Genomic DNA, 20660 nt, shown 5'->3' on the forward strand with positions numbered 1-20660 from the left:
GGTTAGGTTAGAGATGGAGTAGAGAAGGGTTGAAGTGTTGGAGGGGTGATCTGATGGTAGGGGGTTTGGTTAGAGATCGAGTAGGGATGGGTTGGAGGGGTGATCTGATGGTAGGGGATTAGGTTAGAGATCGAGTAGGGATGGGTTGAAGTGTTGGAGGGGTGATCTGATGGTAGCGGTTTAGGTTGGAGATCAAGTAGGGAAGGGTTGAAGTGTTGGAGGGGTGATCTGATGGTAGCGGTTTAGGTTGGAGATCAAGTAGGGAAGGGTTGAAGTGTTGGAGGGGTGATCTGATGGTAGGGGTTTAGGTTAGAGATCGGGTAGGAGGGAAGGGTTGAAGTGTTGGAGGGGTGATCTGATGGTAGGGGTTAGGTTAGAGATCGAGTAGAGAACGGTTGAAGTGTTGGAGGGGTGATCTGATGGTAGGGGGTTAGGTTAGAGATCGAGTAGAGAAGGGTTGAAGTGTTGGAGGGGTGATCTGATGGTAGGGGGTTAGGTTAGAGATCGAGTAGAGAAGGGTTGAAGTGTTGCAGGGGTAATCTGAAGGTGGGGGCGGGGTTAGGTTAGAGATCGAGTAGGGAAGTGTTGGAGGGGAGATCTGATGGTAGGGGGTTAGGTTAGAGATGGAGTAGAGAAGGGTTGAAGTATTGGAGGGGTGATCTGATGGTAGGGGGTTAGGTTAGAGATCGAGTAGGGATGGGTTGAAGTGTTGGAGGGGTGATCTGATGGTAGCGGTTTAGGTTGGAGCTCAAGTAGGGAAGGGTTGAAGTGTTGGAGGGGTGATCTGATGGTAGCGGTTTAGGTTGGAGATCAAGTAGGGAAGGGTTGAAGTGTTGGAGGGGTGATCTGATGGTATAGGGTTAGGTTAGAGATCGGGTAGGGATGGGTTGAAGTATTGGAGGGGTGATCTGATGGTAGGGGGTTAGGTTAGAGATCGAGTAGGGATGGGTTGAAGTGTTGGAGGGGAGATCTGATGGTATAGGGCTAGGTTAGAGATCGGGTAGGGAAGGGTTGAATTGTTGGAGGGGAGATCTGATGGTAGGGGGTTAAGTTAGAGATCGGTGCTTCCTTATGGAAATGCTGGTTCCCTGGCTGTCATGTTGATCTGTATTTCTGAGTATTTTGCCCTGTAGGTATAGAGATGTTAGTACTGGCTCAGTGACTCAAAAGTAATAAAGCCAGGCAGCTGGCATCTTCAGAAGCAGACTGACGGTTGTCCCGATAATGAAGTATTAGTAGAGGGCTGAGGTCTGGGAATTGGGTAGAGAAGGGTGAAGTGTTAGCGGACGAGCTAATAGTAAAGGGCTCAGGTTAGAGATGGCGTAGGGAAGGGGGTGAGCTGATGGTAAAGGGATCAGATTGGGGATCAGGTTGAAAAGTGATGACCGAGTATTTATCCACTTATGGGTCTGGGTTGGGGACACCTAGGAAAACTTAGGGCTTGAGATTTCCAATTAAATATGTCTTGTGACTTCTCATATAGTTAACTTTGAGGTGACTGCTCCCCCTGCATGGGTATATACACTATATTGCCAAAAAGTATTGGGACACCTGCCTTTACACGCAAATGAACATTAATGGCATCCCAGTTTTAGTCCATAGGGTTCAATATTGAGTTGGCCCACCCTTTACAGCTATAACAACTTCAACTCTTCTGGGAAGGCCGTCCACAAGGTTTAGGAGTGTGTCTATGGGAAAGTTTGACCATTCTTCCAGAAGCACATTTGTGAGGTAAGGCACTGGTGTTGGATCAGAAGGCCTGGCTCGATGTGTCTAATTCATCCCAAAGGTGTTCTGTCTGGTTGAAGTCAGTACAGTCAAGTTCCTCCACCCCAAACTCGCTCATCCGTGTCTTTATGGACCTTGCTTTGTGCACTGGTGTGCAGTCATATTGGAACAAGAAGGGGCCATCTCCAAACTGTTCCCACAAACTTGGGAGCATGAAATTGTGCAAAATGTCCATTCCCATAGACACACTCCTAAACCTTGTGGACGGCCTTCCCAGAAGAGTTGAAGCTGTTATAGCTGCAAAGGGTGGGCCAACTCAATATTGAACCCTACGGACTAAGAGTGGGATGCCGTTAAAGTTCATGTGTGTGTAAAGGCGGGTGTCCCAATACTTTTGGCAATATAGTGTATGTCTGTCCCCTGCTGGTGACACACCTCTTAGCACTGCCATACAGACTCTGATGCTGTAAGAGTTCTTTTTGCCTGGCCTGATGGATTGTGGGTAGTGGAGACCCCTCCATGCTGCTACACAAAGGTCTCCCAGACACAGGAGGGAATCCCACTGAAATGAAAGCCATGGGTGTCCTCTACCTTCTTAATGACCGTCCATCACAACTTCTGAAGGCCAAACCCAACACTGTAAGCCAAATTTGATGTCCAGAGCCCTGCTTCTCCTTGTGATGAATTATTCCTAATTATGACCATGGAGTTTCACCAGAAATTGACAAGTCCTTAAAGGGCGCCAGTGCTAAAAGGGGTATTCTGTCATTACTTTATAAAGTTCCCCAGGACTGTCCACCCGATCCCTCCTCCACTATAGGAGTCACCAGGCAAGCATTCCGGAGCGAGAGTAGAGAATTGGACCTCTCTGGATGAATGCCCGTTTCATGTCGGGGACCCCCGCTTGTGACGCCAGGATCAGACTGATTGCCCCAGATCTGGTTTCTTTTAAGTTCCAAGACAAATAGTAGATGCCATATTTTTAATCGCACAGGTTCTCTTTAATAGTAGTGTGGATCAGCCTCTGCTTTAGTAGGTACTCCTTATCTGAATTCTTCCCTGAACCAAAAGATGTCATCTGGCTGATTTATTGCGGGTCGGTATTTGACCTGCACAGTGCCTAGATGTAGGTTGGAGCCCAGTTCTAGTGAGAAGGTCAGGTCTGCCAGTCCCTAGGTAGCCCCTGTGTTATGTACAGGCCCTCTGAGATTCTATAGAACAGTGATGGCAAACCTTGGCACCCCAGAACTACATTTCCCATGATGCTCATGCCTCTGCAGTATAGTTGACCATCATGGTAAATGTAGTTCCGAAACATCTGGGGTGCCAAGGTTTGCCATCACTGTTCTATAGTATAGATGTATTGTGCATGCTGGATCCCCCCCCACCCCCCTTCCTCCAGCATGTCCCCTGATCTGATCTGATCTATAACTGATCACCTGTCTCACAGTATCTCTCCTTTTCTCTCTTCCTAACATTTGTGACCCTGCGTGCTGTGACCTTTAACCCCTGGGTTGGCCTTGCTGTGTCAGCGGGAGATCACGGTGAGGTAGGATGATGGGGACGGCTGGGCGGGGTGGGGGTGGGGGGTCTTGGTATATTTCTGTTTTTGGTGAGCTGTGTGAGCAGATTACAATATGTATGTGTCGTGCCCAAGGACATTAATGTTCTCCTATCAACAGCCTGCACTGACCATTACCCCCATATCCCACACACATTGCACTAACTGCCCCCTACCTCTCCTTGCACCCACAGCTTAGACAGTCTTCCCACCACCCCCTGGGGCTTTCACTGACCACCTTCCATGGCTTGCACTGACCCCTTTTATGGTTCAGACTGACCGTTACCGCAGCTTGTATTTACCCCAACCCACCACCACTCAATGACCGCTCTGTGCCCCCATGTCTCATACTGTCTGCACACCACCCCCTGGGCTCTCACTGACCTCCCTCCACGGCTCCCACTGATCACTGCCATGCCCAAGGCGTGCACTGTCCCCCTTATGGCTCATACTGACTGCTTCCGCAGCTTGCATTTACCCCAGCCCACCACCACTTACACTGACCTCTCCGTGCCCCCATGGCTCATACTATCATACCACCAACCCCTGAGCTCTCGCTGACCCTCGGTCCACGGCTTGCACTGACCCCCTTATGGCTCATACTGTCTGCCCACCACCCCCTGGGCTGTCACTGATCACTCCCATGCCTAAGGCTTACACTGACCCTATTATTACTATTATTATACAGGATTTATATAGCACAGACAATTTGCGCAGAGCTTACCTCCTTATGGCTCATACTATCATACCACCAACCCCTGGGCTCTCACTGACCTCTCTCCATGGCTCGCACTGATCATTCCCATGCCTTGCACTGACCCCACCTTATGGCTTATACTGTCTGCCCACCACCCCCTGGGCTCTCACTGACCTCCCTTCACTGTTTCACTCCCATGCCCATGGCTTGCACTGACCCCAGCCCACCACCACTCACACTGATCATTCCATGCCCCCCTCCACCAACATAGGTCAAAATGGCCACCTGACCATCACCTACCTATGGCTTGCTCATCACCTTTGCCGCCTCCTTTAACTCTGCATGTCCTTTCCCCTTCGTGTGTCCCCTACCTCACCATGTACCCTGTACTTCGTGTGCTGCCACCCCCCCCCCCCCCCCCTTTCCTCAGTGTGTACTCCATGTGTCTTCCCCCTCCATGTTCACTCCATGTGCCCATTTCTTATGAGTAAACTCTCTCCCCCCCCCCCCCCCCCCCCAATCCACTGAGTAATTGGTGTGTCCTACCCCTGTGTAGTCTGTCCTTCTTTATTCATGATTATCACGCTTTCTTCTCCTCTTGGGTTTAACCTTCGAACTCCTGTACATCCGTATTCCCCTCCTGTCGTACTCCAGAGGATGCAGCGTTGGGACATGTGAGGGCGACTGCATGTCTTGTCCTGCACGTGTGTGTGGGTGTCACTGCAGAGCTAAAAGTATGTGTGTTTTCACAAAAGCACGACACCCGTTGTCATACGACACTGTGTGTTCTCTAATATACAGAGTAGAGTGTGTGCGTGGTTCTAATATACAGAGTATACCGTGTGCCATATTTATGAAATGCATATGATACTGTGTGTTTGGCTATGCAGAGTGTACCATGTGCCATATATAAAAAATGTATGTGATCCTGTGTGTGCTCTATTATACAGTGTGCTGTGTTCTAATTCACAGAGGATAGTGTGTTGCATACATTTAATGCTTATAATACCATGTCTGGTTTAATATAGAGTGTATATATAGTGTGTGCCATCTATTGCCCGCATTCTCCACCAGTTGATAAGGAAAACAACCACTGCTCATAGTGAAGGTCATTTAGAAGAGGAGCTACAAAAGAAATATTATAAAGTGATAAATTGACACGTGAAGATCCCAAACAAGCCAAGTATTGAGCTAGAATCTGATCTCTTGATGAAAACTGGAGGCTTTTAAGCTCCAATCCTGGGCAGATGCCACGTAGGACCTCCTGAATTAAAGTGCATCCAAACCCAAGACCAAAAATATGTAATACATTTCAGCTTACCTGTCTGTGGTGCATTTTATGTACCGCCGCACTCAACTGCTATTTAGTCAGCAGGTAGTCATCTCTTCTAACATTAGTCAGGCCCCTCCCCCTCATGAAATGTTGCCCCTTACAGTCATCTGCAGAATAATGCATTCTCAATGGTTCCATCTCCAAATCCATTTTTATTTTGCAGTGCAGTATGAGAATGAAAAGGGTGAATCAGATTGCTGAGTACATGTCTATGATGCTGGGCCTGAAATGTGTACAGTGGAGTTGGGCAGTGTGTGATAAAGCTGTCCATAGTTGGATTTCCCAGCATGCCTTGTTGTCTTGCTCACGCTAGACCAGGGATCTCCAAACTACGGCCCTCCAGCTGTTGCGGAACTTGACTTCCCATGAGACATTGTAAAACTCTGACATTCACAGACATGACTAGGCATGATGGGAATTGTAGTTCCTGAACAACTCGAGGGCCGTAATTTGGAGACCCCTGCGCTAGACACTCTGTTAGACATTCTGTGCACGTGTGGGTGCAGGGGGCCCCCTTCCACTGCTGCGTAACAGACAGTGGGTATTCTCAGCCCCTCCGCTTGCAGGGTGACTGTGGGTGGAGGTTGCTGTGGATTGCAGTGTATGTTATCAGGCCTAATCTCCTCCATTATTCACTTATCAGGGCAGCTCTGGCCTCGGCCCACCAGGGACAACCTCTTCCCGAAACCCTGAGTGTGCTCCAGAATACGCCCCAAGTGCGTGGAATGCACACCATCATCAGGTGAGACCCCATTCATCTGTGCTGGCGGTGACACCCCCCCCAAATCACCTTGTACTTAAGTGTTCTCCCCCTTCTCCAGGAACAAAGACACCAACCGAGATGAGTTCATCTTCTACTCCAAACGCCTGATGCGTCTACTCATTGAACACGCTCTCTCCTTCCTACCTCTTAATGTAAGTGTGCTCTGAGTATACACACACACTACGTTTCCACCGTGTGTACATCCTCCTATTCTACATGTGAGTGCACACCCACCCTCATTCAGTAATGTGTACCCCACAGTAAGTGTGCTCTGAGAGTGTGTGCTCAGCCTTCTTGGGCCCCCCCCCCCCCCCCCCCCCAGTTTACTTGTTGTCAGTGTGTACCCCCTCTTTTTCCAGTAAGTTTGCTTGCGGTACTTGCACCCCCAACCCAAATTCTACAGCGTGTAGCTCCCCCTGGCAGGGTTCTCTGGCTCTGCACCCCTGTACCCCTTTCTTCTCATTGTAGGTGCGCTCTCCTCGATGTAAGTGTCGTGGTGGGTTTATCCCCCTCCTATCCTGTTACATAACGCTTAATGTCTCTTTTCTCAGCTGGTGACGGTGGAGACCCCGCAGGGCACCATGTATCACGGGAAGAGGTTCCATCGCCAGAGGGTGAGTGTAACCGAAAGGTGCTTGTCCAATCATAAGCCAGAAACTCGCAGACCTCTACTGGGGTCGTGACTGCTGTGCTCCATATTATCCCCATATTCAGTGTTTGCCGCCCTTGTTTGCACCATTTTTATAAGAGGTCTGTGCTCAAATCCAAATGGCTTTAATGTATGTATATGCTAAAGGGAGTGACCACATGTTAACTCTGTAAGTGTATGGAGCTCATAGGGCCTGGAAGCCGGTCACCTTTGGGCAATAGGTCGTCTTGAGCTCTGACTGTTCTTTATGTCCTCCTGCAGATCACAGGGGTGTCCATCCTCCGGGCCGGGGAGACCATGGAACAGGCTCTAACCGCAGTGTGTAAAGACATTCGCCTGGGCAAAATCCTCATCCAGACCAATCACAACACAGGAGAGCCCGAGGTGGGTGTATGCCAGCAAACCGTCTGTTCACACACACACCGGTTCACATGTCTGAATATAGTAGGGAGCCGTGTGTGAAGAGAACCTATACAATAGACAAAGATTTGGGGGGCACACCCTAAAAGATGTATTAAAGATGGTGCAGCCATAAGACCATAAAACAGAACAAAATATTACAGCGCACACATGCAAAAAATGACATTTAACTCCTGCAAGGCTATTTAAAACACCTGAACCTTTTAAAAAAATATGGGGATTTGGTCACACTATATGGTGCTTAAGCCCACTTACTGCGTCAAAGTACCTCATTATTAGTGGGCCCTACGCTATCCATAGAATGGGAGATCCTGCTTCTCTGAACCCTGGGAGAGATACACTCCTCTATATTTTTTTAAAATGTTCAGGTGTTTTAAATAGCCTTGCAGGAGTTAAATGTCATTTTTGCATGTGTGCACTGTAATATTTTGTTCTGTAAAGAGAACCTGTCACATCTACATTATTCCATATTCTGCAGGTATCGGGAAGAAAAGCTTTAAACAAGGCAATGCTGTACCATAAACCACTTCATTGTACTGGGTGTATTGTACAGACATCTTAGCCTGTATGAGGGTCTCATAAGATCCAGCCATAAGAGTTGGGGGGGGGGGGGTCAGTACCTCTGTATATGGGCAGATTGTAAGATGTAATGGCTGTACAGTCCAGTGTGTTGGAAATCTGCAGAGTTATATAAAAGTGTGCCGGTGAAAAAGGCAATTGGCCATTTTGGAAGACTCTGCACTTCTGAGTGATGTCTGTGCCACAAATCAAAGATTCAAGTGTGCTTCATATGTGTAATCTGCAGGGTAACCTTCCCCTTTCCAAAGAGGCAGACATGACCTGACCGTTACCTATATTGTGATTGTCTTCTTCTCTTCCCTCTTTCCCCTCTCTCTTGTCCTTTTTTCTTTTTTTTTTCTCCTCTCCTTTCTCTTGTTTCCTGTCTTCCTTTCTCTTAGCCATTCTCCTCCTCCCTCTTCCTCTCTCTCTTAGCTATTCACCTCTCTCTCCTCCTCCCTATTCCCTCTTCTCCTCTCTCTCCTCCTCCCTATTCCCTCTTCTCCTCTCTCTCCTCCTCCCTATTCCCTCTTCTCCTCTCTCTCCTCCTCCCTATTCCCTCTTCTCCTCTCTCTCCTCCTCCTCCTCCTCCTCCTCCTCCCTGTTCCCTCTTCTCCTCTCTCTCCTCCTCCCTGTTCCCTCTTCTCCTCTCTCTCCTCCTCCCTATTCCCTCTTCTCCTCTCTCTCCTCCTCCCTATTCCCTCTTCTCCTCTCCTCTCCTCCCTATTCCCTCTTCTCCTCTCTCCTCCTCCCTATTCCCCTCTTCCCCCTATTCCTCTTCTCCTCTCTCTCCTCCTCTCTATTCCCCTCTTCCCTACTCTCCTCCTCTCTATTCCCCTCTTCCCTACTCTCCTCCTCTCTATTCCCCTCTTCCCTACTCTCCTCCTCTCTATTCCCCTCTTCCCTACTCTCCTCCTCCCTATTCCCCTCTTCCCTACTCTCCTCCTCCTCCCTATTCCCCTCTTCCCTACTCTCCTCCTCCTCCCTATTCCCCTCTTCCCTACTCTCCTCCTCCTCCCTATTCCCCTCTTCCCTACTCTCCTCCTCCTCCTCCCTATTCCCCTCTTCCCTACTCTCCTCCTCCTCCTCCCTATTCCCCTCTTCCCTACTCTCCTCCTCCTCCTCCCTATTCCCCTCTTCCCTACTCTCCTCCTCCTCCCTATTCCCCTCTTCCCTACTCTCCTCCTCCCTATTCCCCTCCTCCTTACTCTCCTCCTCCCTATTCCCCCTCCTCCTTACTCTCCTCCTCCCTATTCCCCTCCTCCTTACTCCCCTCCTCCCTATTCCCCTCCTCCCTATTCCCCTCCTCCCTATTCCCCTCCTCCCTATTCCCCTCCTCCCTATTCCCCTCCTCCCTATTCCCCTCCTCCTTACTCTCCTCCTCCTTACTCTCCTCCTCCCTATTCCCCTCCTCCTTATTCTCTATTCCTTTTGGCTCTCCTCTCTTCCCTTGCTCTCTCTTCCCTTGCTCTTAGCTGTTCTCCTCCTTTTCCTCCTCTCTTCCCTTCCTCTCTTCCTTTCTCTTAGCCGTCCTCCTCTTCCCTTCATTATCCTCTCTTCCCCTGCTCTTTCTTCCCCTGTTCTCCGCTTCCCTTCCTCTCTTCTCTTAGCTGTTCTCTTTTCTTCTCTATTCTCCTCCCCCCCCCCCCCCACTCTTCTCCTCTTGTCTTCCTTTCTCTTAGCAGTTCTCTTCCCTTCTCTCTTCTCCTTCTGTCTTCCTTTTTCTTAGCCGCTCTCTTCCCTTCCTCTCGTCTCCTCTCTTCCTTTCTCTATCCATTCTTTTATATTGTTCTGCACTCCCCAGTTCTTCCTACTTCTCCTCTCTCCTCCTTTTCCTTATTTCTCCTCCTCCTTTCCTCACTCCTCCTTTTTCCTTATTTCTCCTCCTCCTTTCCTCTCTCCTCCTCCTTTTTCCTTATTTCTCCTCCCTCCTTTCCTCTCTCCTCCTTTTTCCTTATTTCTCCTCCTCCTTTCCTCTAATCACCTCTCTGTGTTCTCTTTGCAGCTCCATTACCTACGACTTCCCAAGGAGATCAGTGAAGATTATGTCATTCTGATGGACAGCACTGTGTCCACGGGGGCCGCGGCGATGATGGCCATCCGAGTTCTTCTGGTAGGGGGACGCATTGGGTGTGTGGAGGAGCTTTTTTTTTTTTTTTTTTTTTTTTTTTTTTTTTTTTTTTTGACAGGAACAGTCCAAACCCTCCATTACTTGCTGTCCTAGTTCTCTGCTGCTCTAAAATATCTGACCTCCCAGTGTACTGGAATAAATATCGCCCCGTCTTCTATCACCACTTTAGTAGGTGACAGATAAATACTTCATAGAAGTCAGATCTACCTGTGTGTGTGTGTGTGTGTGTGTAGAACATTGTATGCTACTTAGTTGCTGTTGGGGGTATGAAGGATATATATCTCTATCTCTATCATCTCTATCTCTATCTCTATCATCTCTATCTCTATCATCTCTATCTCTATCATCTCTATCTCTATCATCTCTATCTCTATCATCTCTATCTCTATCATCTCTATCTCTATCATCTCTATCTCTATCATCTCTATCTCTATCATCTCTATCTCTATCATCTCTATCTCTATCATCTCTATATATCTATATATCCTGAGCAATCAAATGAAGAGATTATTGTAAATAGTTCTCTACAATTAACATCTGTCTGTAACTAATCTGCATAAGGATGTGTTTAAAGATGGTCTGATTTAAAGGGGTAGATATTTGGGCAGTCTCTGTGGGGATTTGGCCAATTTAAAGCGGAATATGGGGATATTTTTATCCCAGGAAATGAGATATCCGCTGTGGTTGGTACCAATGTTCCCTAGATTGGTCCAGGTGTATAGATCCCAGTGTCTTTTTTTTTATTATATGTCATACGTGTGTTTTGTCCACAGGATCACGACGTGCAGGAGGATAAGATCTTCTTAATCTCACTACTGATGGCGGAGATGGGAGTACACTCGGTGGCGTACGCCTTCCCGCGAGTGCGCATTATCACCACTGCTGTGGATAAACGCGTCAACCCGGAGTTCCACATCATCCCAGGCATCGGTGAGTGACCACTCATCTGGGGGGAGGGGTAGTCACAGACTTGGCTCCTCCCTCCTGTTTACATCACTGTACAGTGGGTGGAGTTGGTTATGGCCAGTCTTGTGGGTCACAGACCCTATAACGTGCAATGTTTCCTCCGCAGGTAATTTCGGGGACCGCTTCTTCGGCACAGACGCTCCGTCTGAATGGTGTGACAGCGAAGAGTGTGAAATGGACTATTGAACGCAGAAGCAGGGCCGTCCGTACAACCCCCCCCCCCAGGCTCGTCCTGTGCTCCACCCTTATTTATTACTCTGCTTAACGTCTCCTGGAGAATCTTGAAGCTGGAGCGGAGAGTGTAATCCGTGCTGGACAGAAACACCAGAACCGTCATGCCGTGGGCTTTTGTGTGGCTGGAACCTTCATAACATCAGCTTTAAAGAGAATGCTGTGCTAAGGGCTTGAATAACTTCTAGTAGTCCGTAGTATTCGTCCCAGCTCCTTGTTTATGGGTGTCCGTATCAGGTCTGGCACTGTTTGAGGGTGTAGAGGGGCATTGTGCTCTGGCACTGGAATCCCTTCTAGTAGTAGTTTCAGGGCCAGCTCTATGGTCTGTTGGTGTCGGTCCAATGTTTGGGGCTGTAGAGGGGTGTTGGTATCGGGGACAGCACTGTGTTGGGGGGCTGTAGAGGAGTGCTGTGCTATGGCACTAAAATAATCTGTAGAAGTCGGTAATATCAGGTGCGGCACTGTATTTGGGGGTGAATAGCGTCTGTTGTGGGGGCTGCAGAAGGGTGATGGCGTCTGGTCTGGGGGATACAGGAGGTTATAGATGAGCGAAGAGATCTGGACAGCTACACACCGGAATAAATAATGTTTGTCTTTATTCGTAAAACAGGATCATGGGGTACAAAAGGCACCACTGTGGGGTGGTACAGAACAGCTGACGCGTTTCACACTTACGTTAAGTGCTTACTCATAGCTCGAGCGGCTGTCCAGATCTCTTTGCTCATCTATAGCCTGCATTAGCAATTGCCAGCACCTGGGGCTCGTTTTTTCCTGGAGGTGGAGGACACGTATACCTTGGTTTAGATCGTCCTGAGCGGTGGTAAACCTATTGCCTCATTTGAATTTCTGGATGCAGGAGGGTGTCGGCGTCTGGTCTGGGGGCTGTAGAAGGGTGTCGGCGTCTGGTCCTGGGGGCTGCAGAAGGGTGTCGATGTCTGGTCTGGGGGGGCTACAGAAGGTATCGGGGTGTCCATGTTTGGGGTGCAAGAGGAGTGTCTGCGTCTGCAACACTTGAGTCATCTCTTGTAGTCGGTTTTGTCAGGTGCGGCACTATATTTGGGGCTGTAGGAGGGTTGGAACTGTAGGTGGGGGTCTCGGTGTCAGGGCCAGCACTGTGTTTTAGACTGGAAAGGGGGTGCTGTGCTTTGGCACTAGAAACCCGTTTGGTAGTCAGCAGTTTCGTCAGCTACCAGATTGTTTTGACTGGTCCAATTTTAAAGCCTTGCAGCCACCGATGTGCTTTTTGTTGGTGTCTGGTGTTCTGTGGTTAGGTCTGCAGGTGTACCGGTGGTTTCTAGTGAGGCACAAGAGGTCTCTTACTGGTGGAAATCGGTGACGCCTCGGCAAGACACATCAGCGATGTTGTGGAGGGCAGAGATGCCTAACCAGCGATCCTTCCACATCTTCCTGTGATATAACATTGCAGCTTTCCTCTGGTTATACACCGATTCAGCCTTTTGATAACACCATTTTGTGGTGCCGCATCGCATCATGGGGTGTGACATTTCTCATCCTCCAATCATACATTGGCATAACTGTCCCCTTTTCCAGCAACTTTCTATTGATGAAATAAAGATGTTTTAAGAAATGTCTGGCTTCCTACTGATTCATCTGCTTTAAAAAGTTCTCTTGAAGTATTACCAACAGGTAAGTCCAGACTTCGAGGTGGAGGAAAATCCCGCTAAGTAGTAATGGAGACCAGAAAGAAAAAAAATCAAATGTGTGTTGAGAGCAGGACTGGTTCTTAGTACCTGACGGAGATCAGATACCCTACAAAACATACCACAGTCACACTCTATATTATATAGCTCTGACATATGTCGCAATGCAGTACAGAGAACACTGAGCCAGTCACATTAGTCTCATCACTAGATGAGCTTACACTCTAATGCCCCCCACAGTCACACACTATTATTACTATTTTATTATTATTATGCGTTTTGTATAGCTCTGACATATACTGCAGTGCTGTACAGAGAACACTGAGTCGGCCACATCAGCCTCTGTAGCAGAGGAGCTTACACTCGAATGTCCCCCCACAGTCACACTATTATATTATACATTTATATAGCTCTGGCATATACTGCAATGCTGTACAGAGAACACTGAACCAGTCACACCAGTCTCTTCGTCAGAGGAACTTGCACTCTAATGTCCCCCCACAGTCACACACTAAAATATATAAAATTATATAGCTCTGACATATGCCGCAATGCTGTACAGAGAACACTGAGCCAGTTACGTCAGTCTCTGTTGCAGAGGAGCTTGCACTCTGTGTCGTTCAGCCCCCCCCCCCCCCCCCCCCCCCACAGTCACACACTTATTATTATACATTTATTTAGCTCTGACATATACTGCACAGAGATCATGGAGTCAGTCACGTTGGTCTCTGTGCGGAGGAGCTTACACTTGAATGCCCCAGCACAGTCACACACTATTATCTTAATCCTTAACCACAGGACACCAAGCACTTCATATTCATGACTATATAGGTTATGCTGCCACCTTCAGGGGAACAGACGCAGGATTTCCAGGCATAACCCCTCCTAGCTTAGCTAAGCCCCAGTTTTTTTTAGCTAGTGTCCGAAGGTGATGGGATGTGCCTACAGATGTCTGAAGAATCTCCTTCCGTGGGGTTTAGTTCCAGGCTTTGGGCCTAGTCTTAAGACCCCTGATGGGGCAGTAGGTTTGTTCATCCAAATCAGTTGTTATGGTCAGTAGGTCAAGAAGGACTATACCCAAACACCATGAGCAATTGCGGGGGCTGCCTGCCATTTTGCGGGTTCTGCAGGCAGCGATCTTTAGGGTACAATGTACCAGGTGACCTTGCTGGCATGATGCTCTACAGGTCTAAGGCAGTAAACACCTGGAGGGGAAAGACAAGGGTCTGTGGGGCGCACCCACTGAGTGAAGATTGGACCCGTGGGCCCTGCAGCCAGGACTGGTGAGTTCCTCTGTACTAGTGGGGCAGTTGGCAGCATTCCCCTACAGTTCCCCCGTTGTGTATTGACTTCTAGACTGTGGTTTCCTCAAGCAGAGCACTACAATGCACAGTAGCAGAATTCAAAAATTGGTCACTCCGGTGCTGCATGCGTGATTATGTCATCGCAGGCACCAATTTACCAGCTCCTTATTCACAGAAGTATGTGATTCAGGCTCCTGCAGCTCAGAATGGCCAGCTGATTCAGCACAAGGTGCAAGTATTGGGGCCCCCTGATTACAAGGGGTGACTAACACTGAAATGTTATGACTATTGCCTACACCCCTCTCAGCTGGGTGGCCATTCCCATTGGGGTATAACAGGCCTACAGATTAAGCAAGCCATGGCTTTGTACAGGCATAAAGGTGCGGGAAAGGATGATAGGGTGAGCTCCCAAATCTCTTTATCATGCAGGGAGGTCCTTCTACAAAGTCTGCCCTGCAATTTGCTCTGAAGGGTCAGATTAGATCTGAATCCCTGCCCTGATCTGGTATTGCCACGGTCTCAGGAGCACAATTCTCCACTTCCTTTGTGTCAATGGAGTAATTTTCTCCAGCCATGTCTGGTTTGCGGGATCAGTTTCCAGGGGTTCTTGTGACGCAAAAATGGGTGCTTTCAATCCCCTCCTCCCCTTTTACGGAAGTATGAGGTGTCCGAGCAACATCCTCAATAGGAGGAAACATCAGGAATCCTTTGTACTGGAGTTCTCCCCAGAGGCATCTTTAGGGAGGATCAGGAATCCTTTGTGGTGGAGTCCTCACAGGGGGCATCTCTAGGAAGGATCAGGAATCCTTTGTGGTTGACTCCTCTCAGGGTGCATCTTTAGGGAGGATCAGGAATCCTTTAGGTTGGAGTCTTCCCAGGAGGCGTCTCTAGGGAGGATCAGGAATCCTTTGTGGCGGAGTCCTCCCAGGAGGCATCTCTTGGTGGGATCAGGAACACTTTGTGGTGGAGTCCTCTCAGGAGGCATCTCTAGGGGGGGATCAGGAATCCTTTGTGGTGGAGTCCTCACAGGGGGCATCTCTAGGAAGGATCAGGAATCCTTTGTGGTTGACTCCTCTCAGGGTGCATCTTTAGGGAGGATCAGGAATCCTTTAGGTTGGAGTCTTCCCAGGAGGCGTCTCTAGGGAGGATCAGGAATCCTTTGTGGCGGAGTCCTCCCAGGAGGCATCTCTTGGTGGGATCAGGAACACTTTGTGGTGGAGTCCTCTCAGGAGGCATCTCTAGGGGGGGGATCAGGAATCCTTTGTGGTGGAGTCTTCGCAAGAGGCATCTCTAGGTGGGATCGGGAATACTTTGTGGTGGAGTCCTCGAAGAAGGCATCTCTAGGTGGGATCAGGAATGCTTTGTGGTGGAGTCCTCCCAGGAAGCATCTCTAGGTGGGGGATTAGGAATCCTTTGTGGTGGAGTCCTCGCAGGAGGCATCTCTAGGGGGGATCGAGAATCCTTTGTGGTGGAGTCCTCACAGGAGGCATCTCTAGGTGGGAACAGGAATCCTTTTGTGGTGGAGGCATCTCTAGGGGGGGGGGGGGGGGGGGATCAGGAATCCTTTGTGGTGGAGTCCTCCCAAGAGGCATCTCTAGGGGGGGATCAGGAATACTTTGTGGTGGAGTCCTCCCAGGAGGCATCTCTGGGGAGGATCAAGAATCCTTTATGGTGGAGTCCTCCCAGGAGATATCTCAGGGTCCAGGGCTGTTTCACACACACACAACACTGCGATGGGCTTCCCAGCTCATGTGGCCCATGCGAACTTAAAATCACAACTTCTGGAACCCTCTTCTTCAAGGATCACTGGTTTTGGGTCCTGTCGGCTGCCAAAAAAGCAAATCTTTTCCATTACACCCTCCCTTGCAGGAAAACAAATGCTGATTTGGGCTTACCTGAAGAATGTGTTTGCACCTCCAAAGAGATTCGCTCAGCAGTACCCCATAGAGGAGGAAAAAAAATGTGATTCTCCAGCTGTTGACCTATAAATAGGACCCTGACTGTCCCAGTGAATGAGGTCCAAAATGTCTTTTCCCAATTGTGCGATTGGCTCCATGATTTTCTCAGAAGTCGACACTAAGATACAAATCAGATTTTGGGTACCCCCTGCAACAAAAATGTCATTTTTGGTGAGATACTCCCAAAGGGAAATGGCATCTAGAGGGGTGCAGACCCTGCAGCTTTCCTCATTAGAGCTCTGCAGCAGCTGATTGCTAATTATAAAACCGCTCCCATACGGATTACTTTGTACACGTGGAAAAAAACGGCTATTTCTTCAGAATAACAAAAGATAGGAATATGCGACAAAGTTTAATCTTGCAATGTACATCGATCGCCCGGAGGGGAGTATTTTTTTTTTTTTTTCCCTCAAAAAGTGGAGCTACTCTTTAACCACTTCCCAACCCTAAGATGTCCTTAGATTAAAGTAGTGATACTGGGATGATGCATGCAACTACAGTCATCATCCCGGTATCCTTTTTTTTTTTTTTTTTTTTTTTTTCAGACCGCGTTTCCCTTTTTTTTTTAAATGTAAAAGCCATCCCAGTGGCCGAGTAGTCATTGGATTGTTTTTACAGGTATGCTTTTCAGGGTAGAGGAGAGATTTGGGGTCTTATAGACCCCAAATGTCATTAAGAGAACCTGTCATGCATTATTTCTATCATAAGGGATGTTTACGTTTCATGGTAAATGAAAGTGATCAAAAAAAATTAAAGGGACAGTGTAATAAAAAAAAAAATTAAAGCGCCCCTGTCCCCTCGTGCCTGTGCGCTGAAGTGAAGGCATACGCAGGTCGTGCCCGTATAGGGAAATGATGTCCTCAGCACACATGCGCGGTATCGCTGAAAACGTTCTAGCGAGAGCAATAATTATATCACCAGACCTCCTCTGTTACTCTGTTAAAGCGTCGCCTATGTAAATTTTTAAGTATTGTATTTTGGCGCAATTCCACGAGCGTGCGCAATATTAACCGCTTGCCGACAGATGTACGTTGGCAGAATGGCACAGGCAAGCAAATGGGCGTACCTGTACGTCCCTTTAAATTTGCCGCCTATCAGGCATGCGCCCGCCGCATGCTGCGGGTCCCGCAAACTCGATGTTTGCCGGCGGCCCGCGATTGCAGAGCGGAGAGGCTGAACGGGGAGATGCCTATGTAAACAAGGCATTTCCTCGTTCTGCCTTATGACATGACAGGGATCTACTGCTACCTGTGATCGGGAGCAGTGATCGCTGTCATGTCCTAGGTAGCCCATCCCCCCCCACAGTTAGAATCACTCCCTAGGAAACACTTAACCCCTTGATCGCCCCCTAGTGTTTAACCCCTTCATTGCCAGTGTCATTTACACAGTAATCAGTGCATTTTTATAGCATTGATCGCTGTATAAATGACAATGGTCCCAAAATAGTGTCAAAAGTGTCCGATGTGTCCGCCATAATGTCGCAGTCGCAATAAAAATCGCAGATCGCCGCCATTACTAATTAAAAAAAAAAAAAATTATAATAAAAATGCCATAAATCTATCCCCTAGTTTGTAACCGCTATAACTTTTTTTGCGCAATTAATATACGCTTATTGCGATATTATTATTATTGGGTTTTTTTTTTCTACCAAAAATATGTAGAAGAATACATATCGCCCTAAACTGAGAAAGAAATTAGTTTTTCTATATATTTTTTGGGGATATTTATTGTAGCAAAAAATAGTTTGTTTTTTTTCAAAATTGTCGCTTTTTTTTTGTTTATAGCGCAAAAAATAAAAACCGCAGAGGTGATCAAATACCACCAAAAGAAATCTCTATTTGTGGGAACAAAAGGATGTCAATTTTGTTTGGGTACAACATCGCACGACCGCGCAATTGTCAGCTAAAGCGACGTAGTGCCGAATCGCCCAAAAAAATGCTCTGGTCAGGAAGGGGGTAAAATCTTCCGGGGCTGAAGTGGTTACAGTGTCACATGTTTGGTATCTATTTACTCGATGTAACATCATCCTTTTATATTTGTCCAAAAAATTGGGTCATCCACTTGAAGCCCAAACCTTTTCTGGCACTTTTTGTTTACAAGTTTTAATCAGTATTGTAGCTAAAAAATTACTTATAACCCCCAAACATTATATATATATTTTCAGTACAAACCCTAGGGAATAAAATGGCGATTATTGTAATTTTTTTATGTCACTATATTTGTGCAGCGGTCTTTCAAACACGTCTTTGGAAAAAGTACACTTTAATGAATAAAAAAAAAAAAACACAATATATATCCCAATGTTTTGGTAAAATTGTGAAATCTGGTGTTAGGCCGAGTAAATAGATACCTAACATGTCATGCTTTAAATTTGTGCGAGCTCGTGGACTGGTGACAAACTACGGTATTTAAAAATCTCCATCAGGTTAAAAAAAGTGGTAGGTAATGGCGCAAACTGCAGTCAATAATGCCAAAAACCATAGTCTGTGTAAACAATTATGGGCATGGGGATCAGGGATAAGGTACATGAATTGGGTGAGAGGATATTTAAAATCCAGCCAAAAGAACGAACAGTCCACAGCTCAGGGCTGGCCTCTTGAGGGAAGCAGAAGCACACTTCAAACATTTAAGAAACAGGTGCAAACAGTGTAGACTTTATAATAAAAGTAATAAGACACTCACATTGAGGTAAAACAGTTGTCAGCATGGAGAGGATGAGTCCTGCGGTGGTGTGTCTCTGCACACTGGTTCTGGCAGCCAAAGCCACTCATGGTCCCTGTAGGAGCCGTCCACCGGCTCTGTGTATGGAGAAGGGTCCAGGGGAGTGGGCTGGGACGCTTGTGGCCCGCAGCAGCGTCTGACGTCACCGAAAGTTGTTACAATGTATCAGCGCATGCACACTGTCGATGGAAGGGGCAGGCGAGCTCCTTTGTCACGTTGAAAGAGAGCCATCAGAAGTCCCGTTTGCGAGAGCCCAGCAAACGTAGAAGGTGCTCGGGTCAGATGAGACCAAAATTGAACTTTTTTGGCCTAAAAGCAAAACGCTATGTGTGGCGGAAAACAAACACTGCACATCACCCTGAACACACCATCCCCACTGTGAAACATGGTGGTGGCAGCAGAATGTTGTGGGGATGCTTTTCTTCAGCGGGGACAGGGAAGGTGGTCAGAGTTGATGGGAAGATGGATGGAGCCAAATACAGGGCAGTCTTGGAAGAAAACCAGTTAGCATCTGCAAAAGATTTGAGACAACGACCCTAAATATACAGCCAGAGCTACAATGGAATGGTTTAGATCAAAGCATATTCATGTGTTAGAATGGCCCAGTCAAAGTCCAGACCTAAATCCAATTGAGAATCTGTGGCAAGACTTGAAAATCGCTGTTCACAGACGCTCTCCATCCAATCTGACAGAGCTTGAGATATTTTGCAAAGAAGAATGGGCAGAAATGTCCCTCTCTAGATGTGCAAAGCTGGTAGAGACATCCCCAAAAAGACTTGCAGCTGTAATTGCAGTGAAAGGCGGTTCTACAAAGTATTGACTCCGGGAGGCTGAATACAAATGTACCCCACACTTTTCACATATTTATTTGTAAAAAAAAAATGGGAAAAACATTTATTATTTTCCTTCCACTTCACAATTTTGTGCCACTTTGTGTTGGTCAATCACATAAAATCCAAATAAATACATTTACATTTTTGGTTGTAACATGACAAAATGTGGAATATTTCAAGGCACTGTAACATCATGTAATAAAGCAGTACTTGTCAAACATAATAAATGATTGTATATTGATCTTAATAAGTTGTCCTGAGTATTCTTATGCATCTCACATTGTGTCTTCTGTGTATCCTCTGCCTTATCACTGTACCCCCAATCCATGGAGTGCCAGAGATCAGGTCAAGAGAGTGTCAGAAACCATGAAATCAGGCCGAGACAGAAGTACAGTTAAATCACACGTGTTTAAAATAGAAGTAAAAAGAACAAACGTAGTCAAAACATAGCCAGAGTTCAGTAACCGGAACGGATAGTCAGCCAAGCCAGAAGTCAGGGATCAATGTAGTGGAACAGCAAGCAGGATCTGGAGTCAGAAGGGATGTCAGCAAAGCAAGTCTTAAACAGGATCTCAGGAGATAGTTTCTGTGATGTTGACCAAGGCGAAGGCAGAGATCCACTGGGCTGGACGGCTTAAGTAGGCAGGACTGACGAGCAGGATATCATCAACAGCTGAGCAACTGTGGAGAGATAGGAGCTGGCAATTAGCCGACAGCTGAGCGGCCAGCTCTGAGAAGGGCTGAGCCGCATTTAGTGAGCTTTACCACTATTATGCGGAGGAAATCGTACCACCTAGAATTCTGTTGTGAACTAATTGTGGTGGAGCCAATCCAGGGACATCTAGTCAGACATCCCATATAAGTTCAAATTTTGTCAGGCTACCCCTATGCTGGTAGGTCAATTTCTAAAATTATGATTTTTACATGTAGGAGAGACGTGCTGGAATTGGCACGGTAAGGAAGTAGTTAAAGATGCCACGGAAAAGAGGTTGGAGGTCCTCTTTAAGGCATCCTCTCTGGTGGGAGTGGTACTCCAGGCTGCGGTGGGAGTTTGCCATCGGCTTAACCACTTCCCGCCGGCCATCAAATGACGGCAGGGCGGTTTGGCTCTCGTTCTGGATGGACGTCATCCTGGAACTACCGCCC

The 20660-nt window shown here is 47.5% G+C and overlaps 1 protein-coding gene across 3 annotated transcripts in view; it reads left to right on the plus strand.

Moving 5' to 3' along the window:
* The window catches only part of LOC141138984 (uridine-cytidine kinase-like 1), a 33298-nt gene extending 20673 nt beyond the window's left edge, over nucleotides 1–12625 (plus strand). For 2 of the 3 annotated variants that reach the window (XM_073624725.1, XM_073624723.1), the window contains exons 8-15: nucleotides 4641–4660; nucleotides 5963–6061; nucleotides 6141–6234; nucleotides 6634–6696; nucleotides 6993–7115; nucleotides 9715–9822; nucleotides 10614–10770; nucleotides 10913–12625. In XM_073624725.1, the coding sequence (XP_073480826.1) occupies nucleotides 4641–4660; nucleotides 5963–6061; nucleotides 6141–6234; nucleotides 6634–6696; nucleotides 6993–7115; nucleotides 9715–9822; nucleotides 10614–10770; nucleotides 10913–10992 (744 nt within the window). In that variant the 3' untranslated portion in view covers nucleotides 10993–12625. Of the gene's footprint in view, nucleotides 1–3260; nucleotides 3278–4640; nucleotides 4661–5962; nucleotides 6062–6140; nucleotides 6235–6633; nucleotides 6697–6992; nucleotides 7116–9714; nucleotides 9823–10613; nucleotides 10771–10912 lie in introns of all 3 variants that reach the window. The other variant, XM_073624724.1, reaches the window with a different exon arrangement.
* Nucleotides 12626–20660: the final 8035 nt, after the last annotated feature.

Source organism: Aquarana catesbeiana, linkage group LG04 (assembly GCF_042186555.1).
Source record: "Aquarana catesbeiana isolate 2022-GZ linkage group LG04, ASM4218655v1, whole genome shotgun sequence".
Classification (NCBI taxonomy): Eukaryota; Metazoa; Chordata; class Amphibia; order Anura; family Ranidae; genus Aquarana; species Aquarana catesbeiana.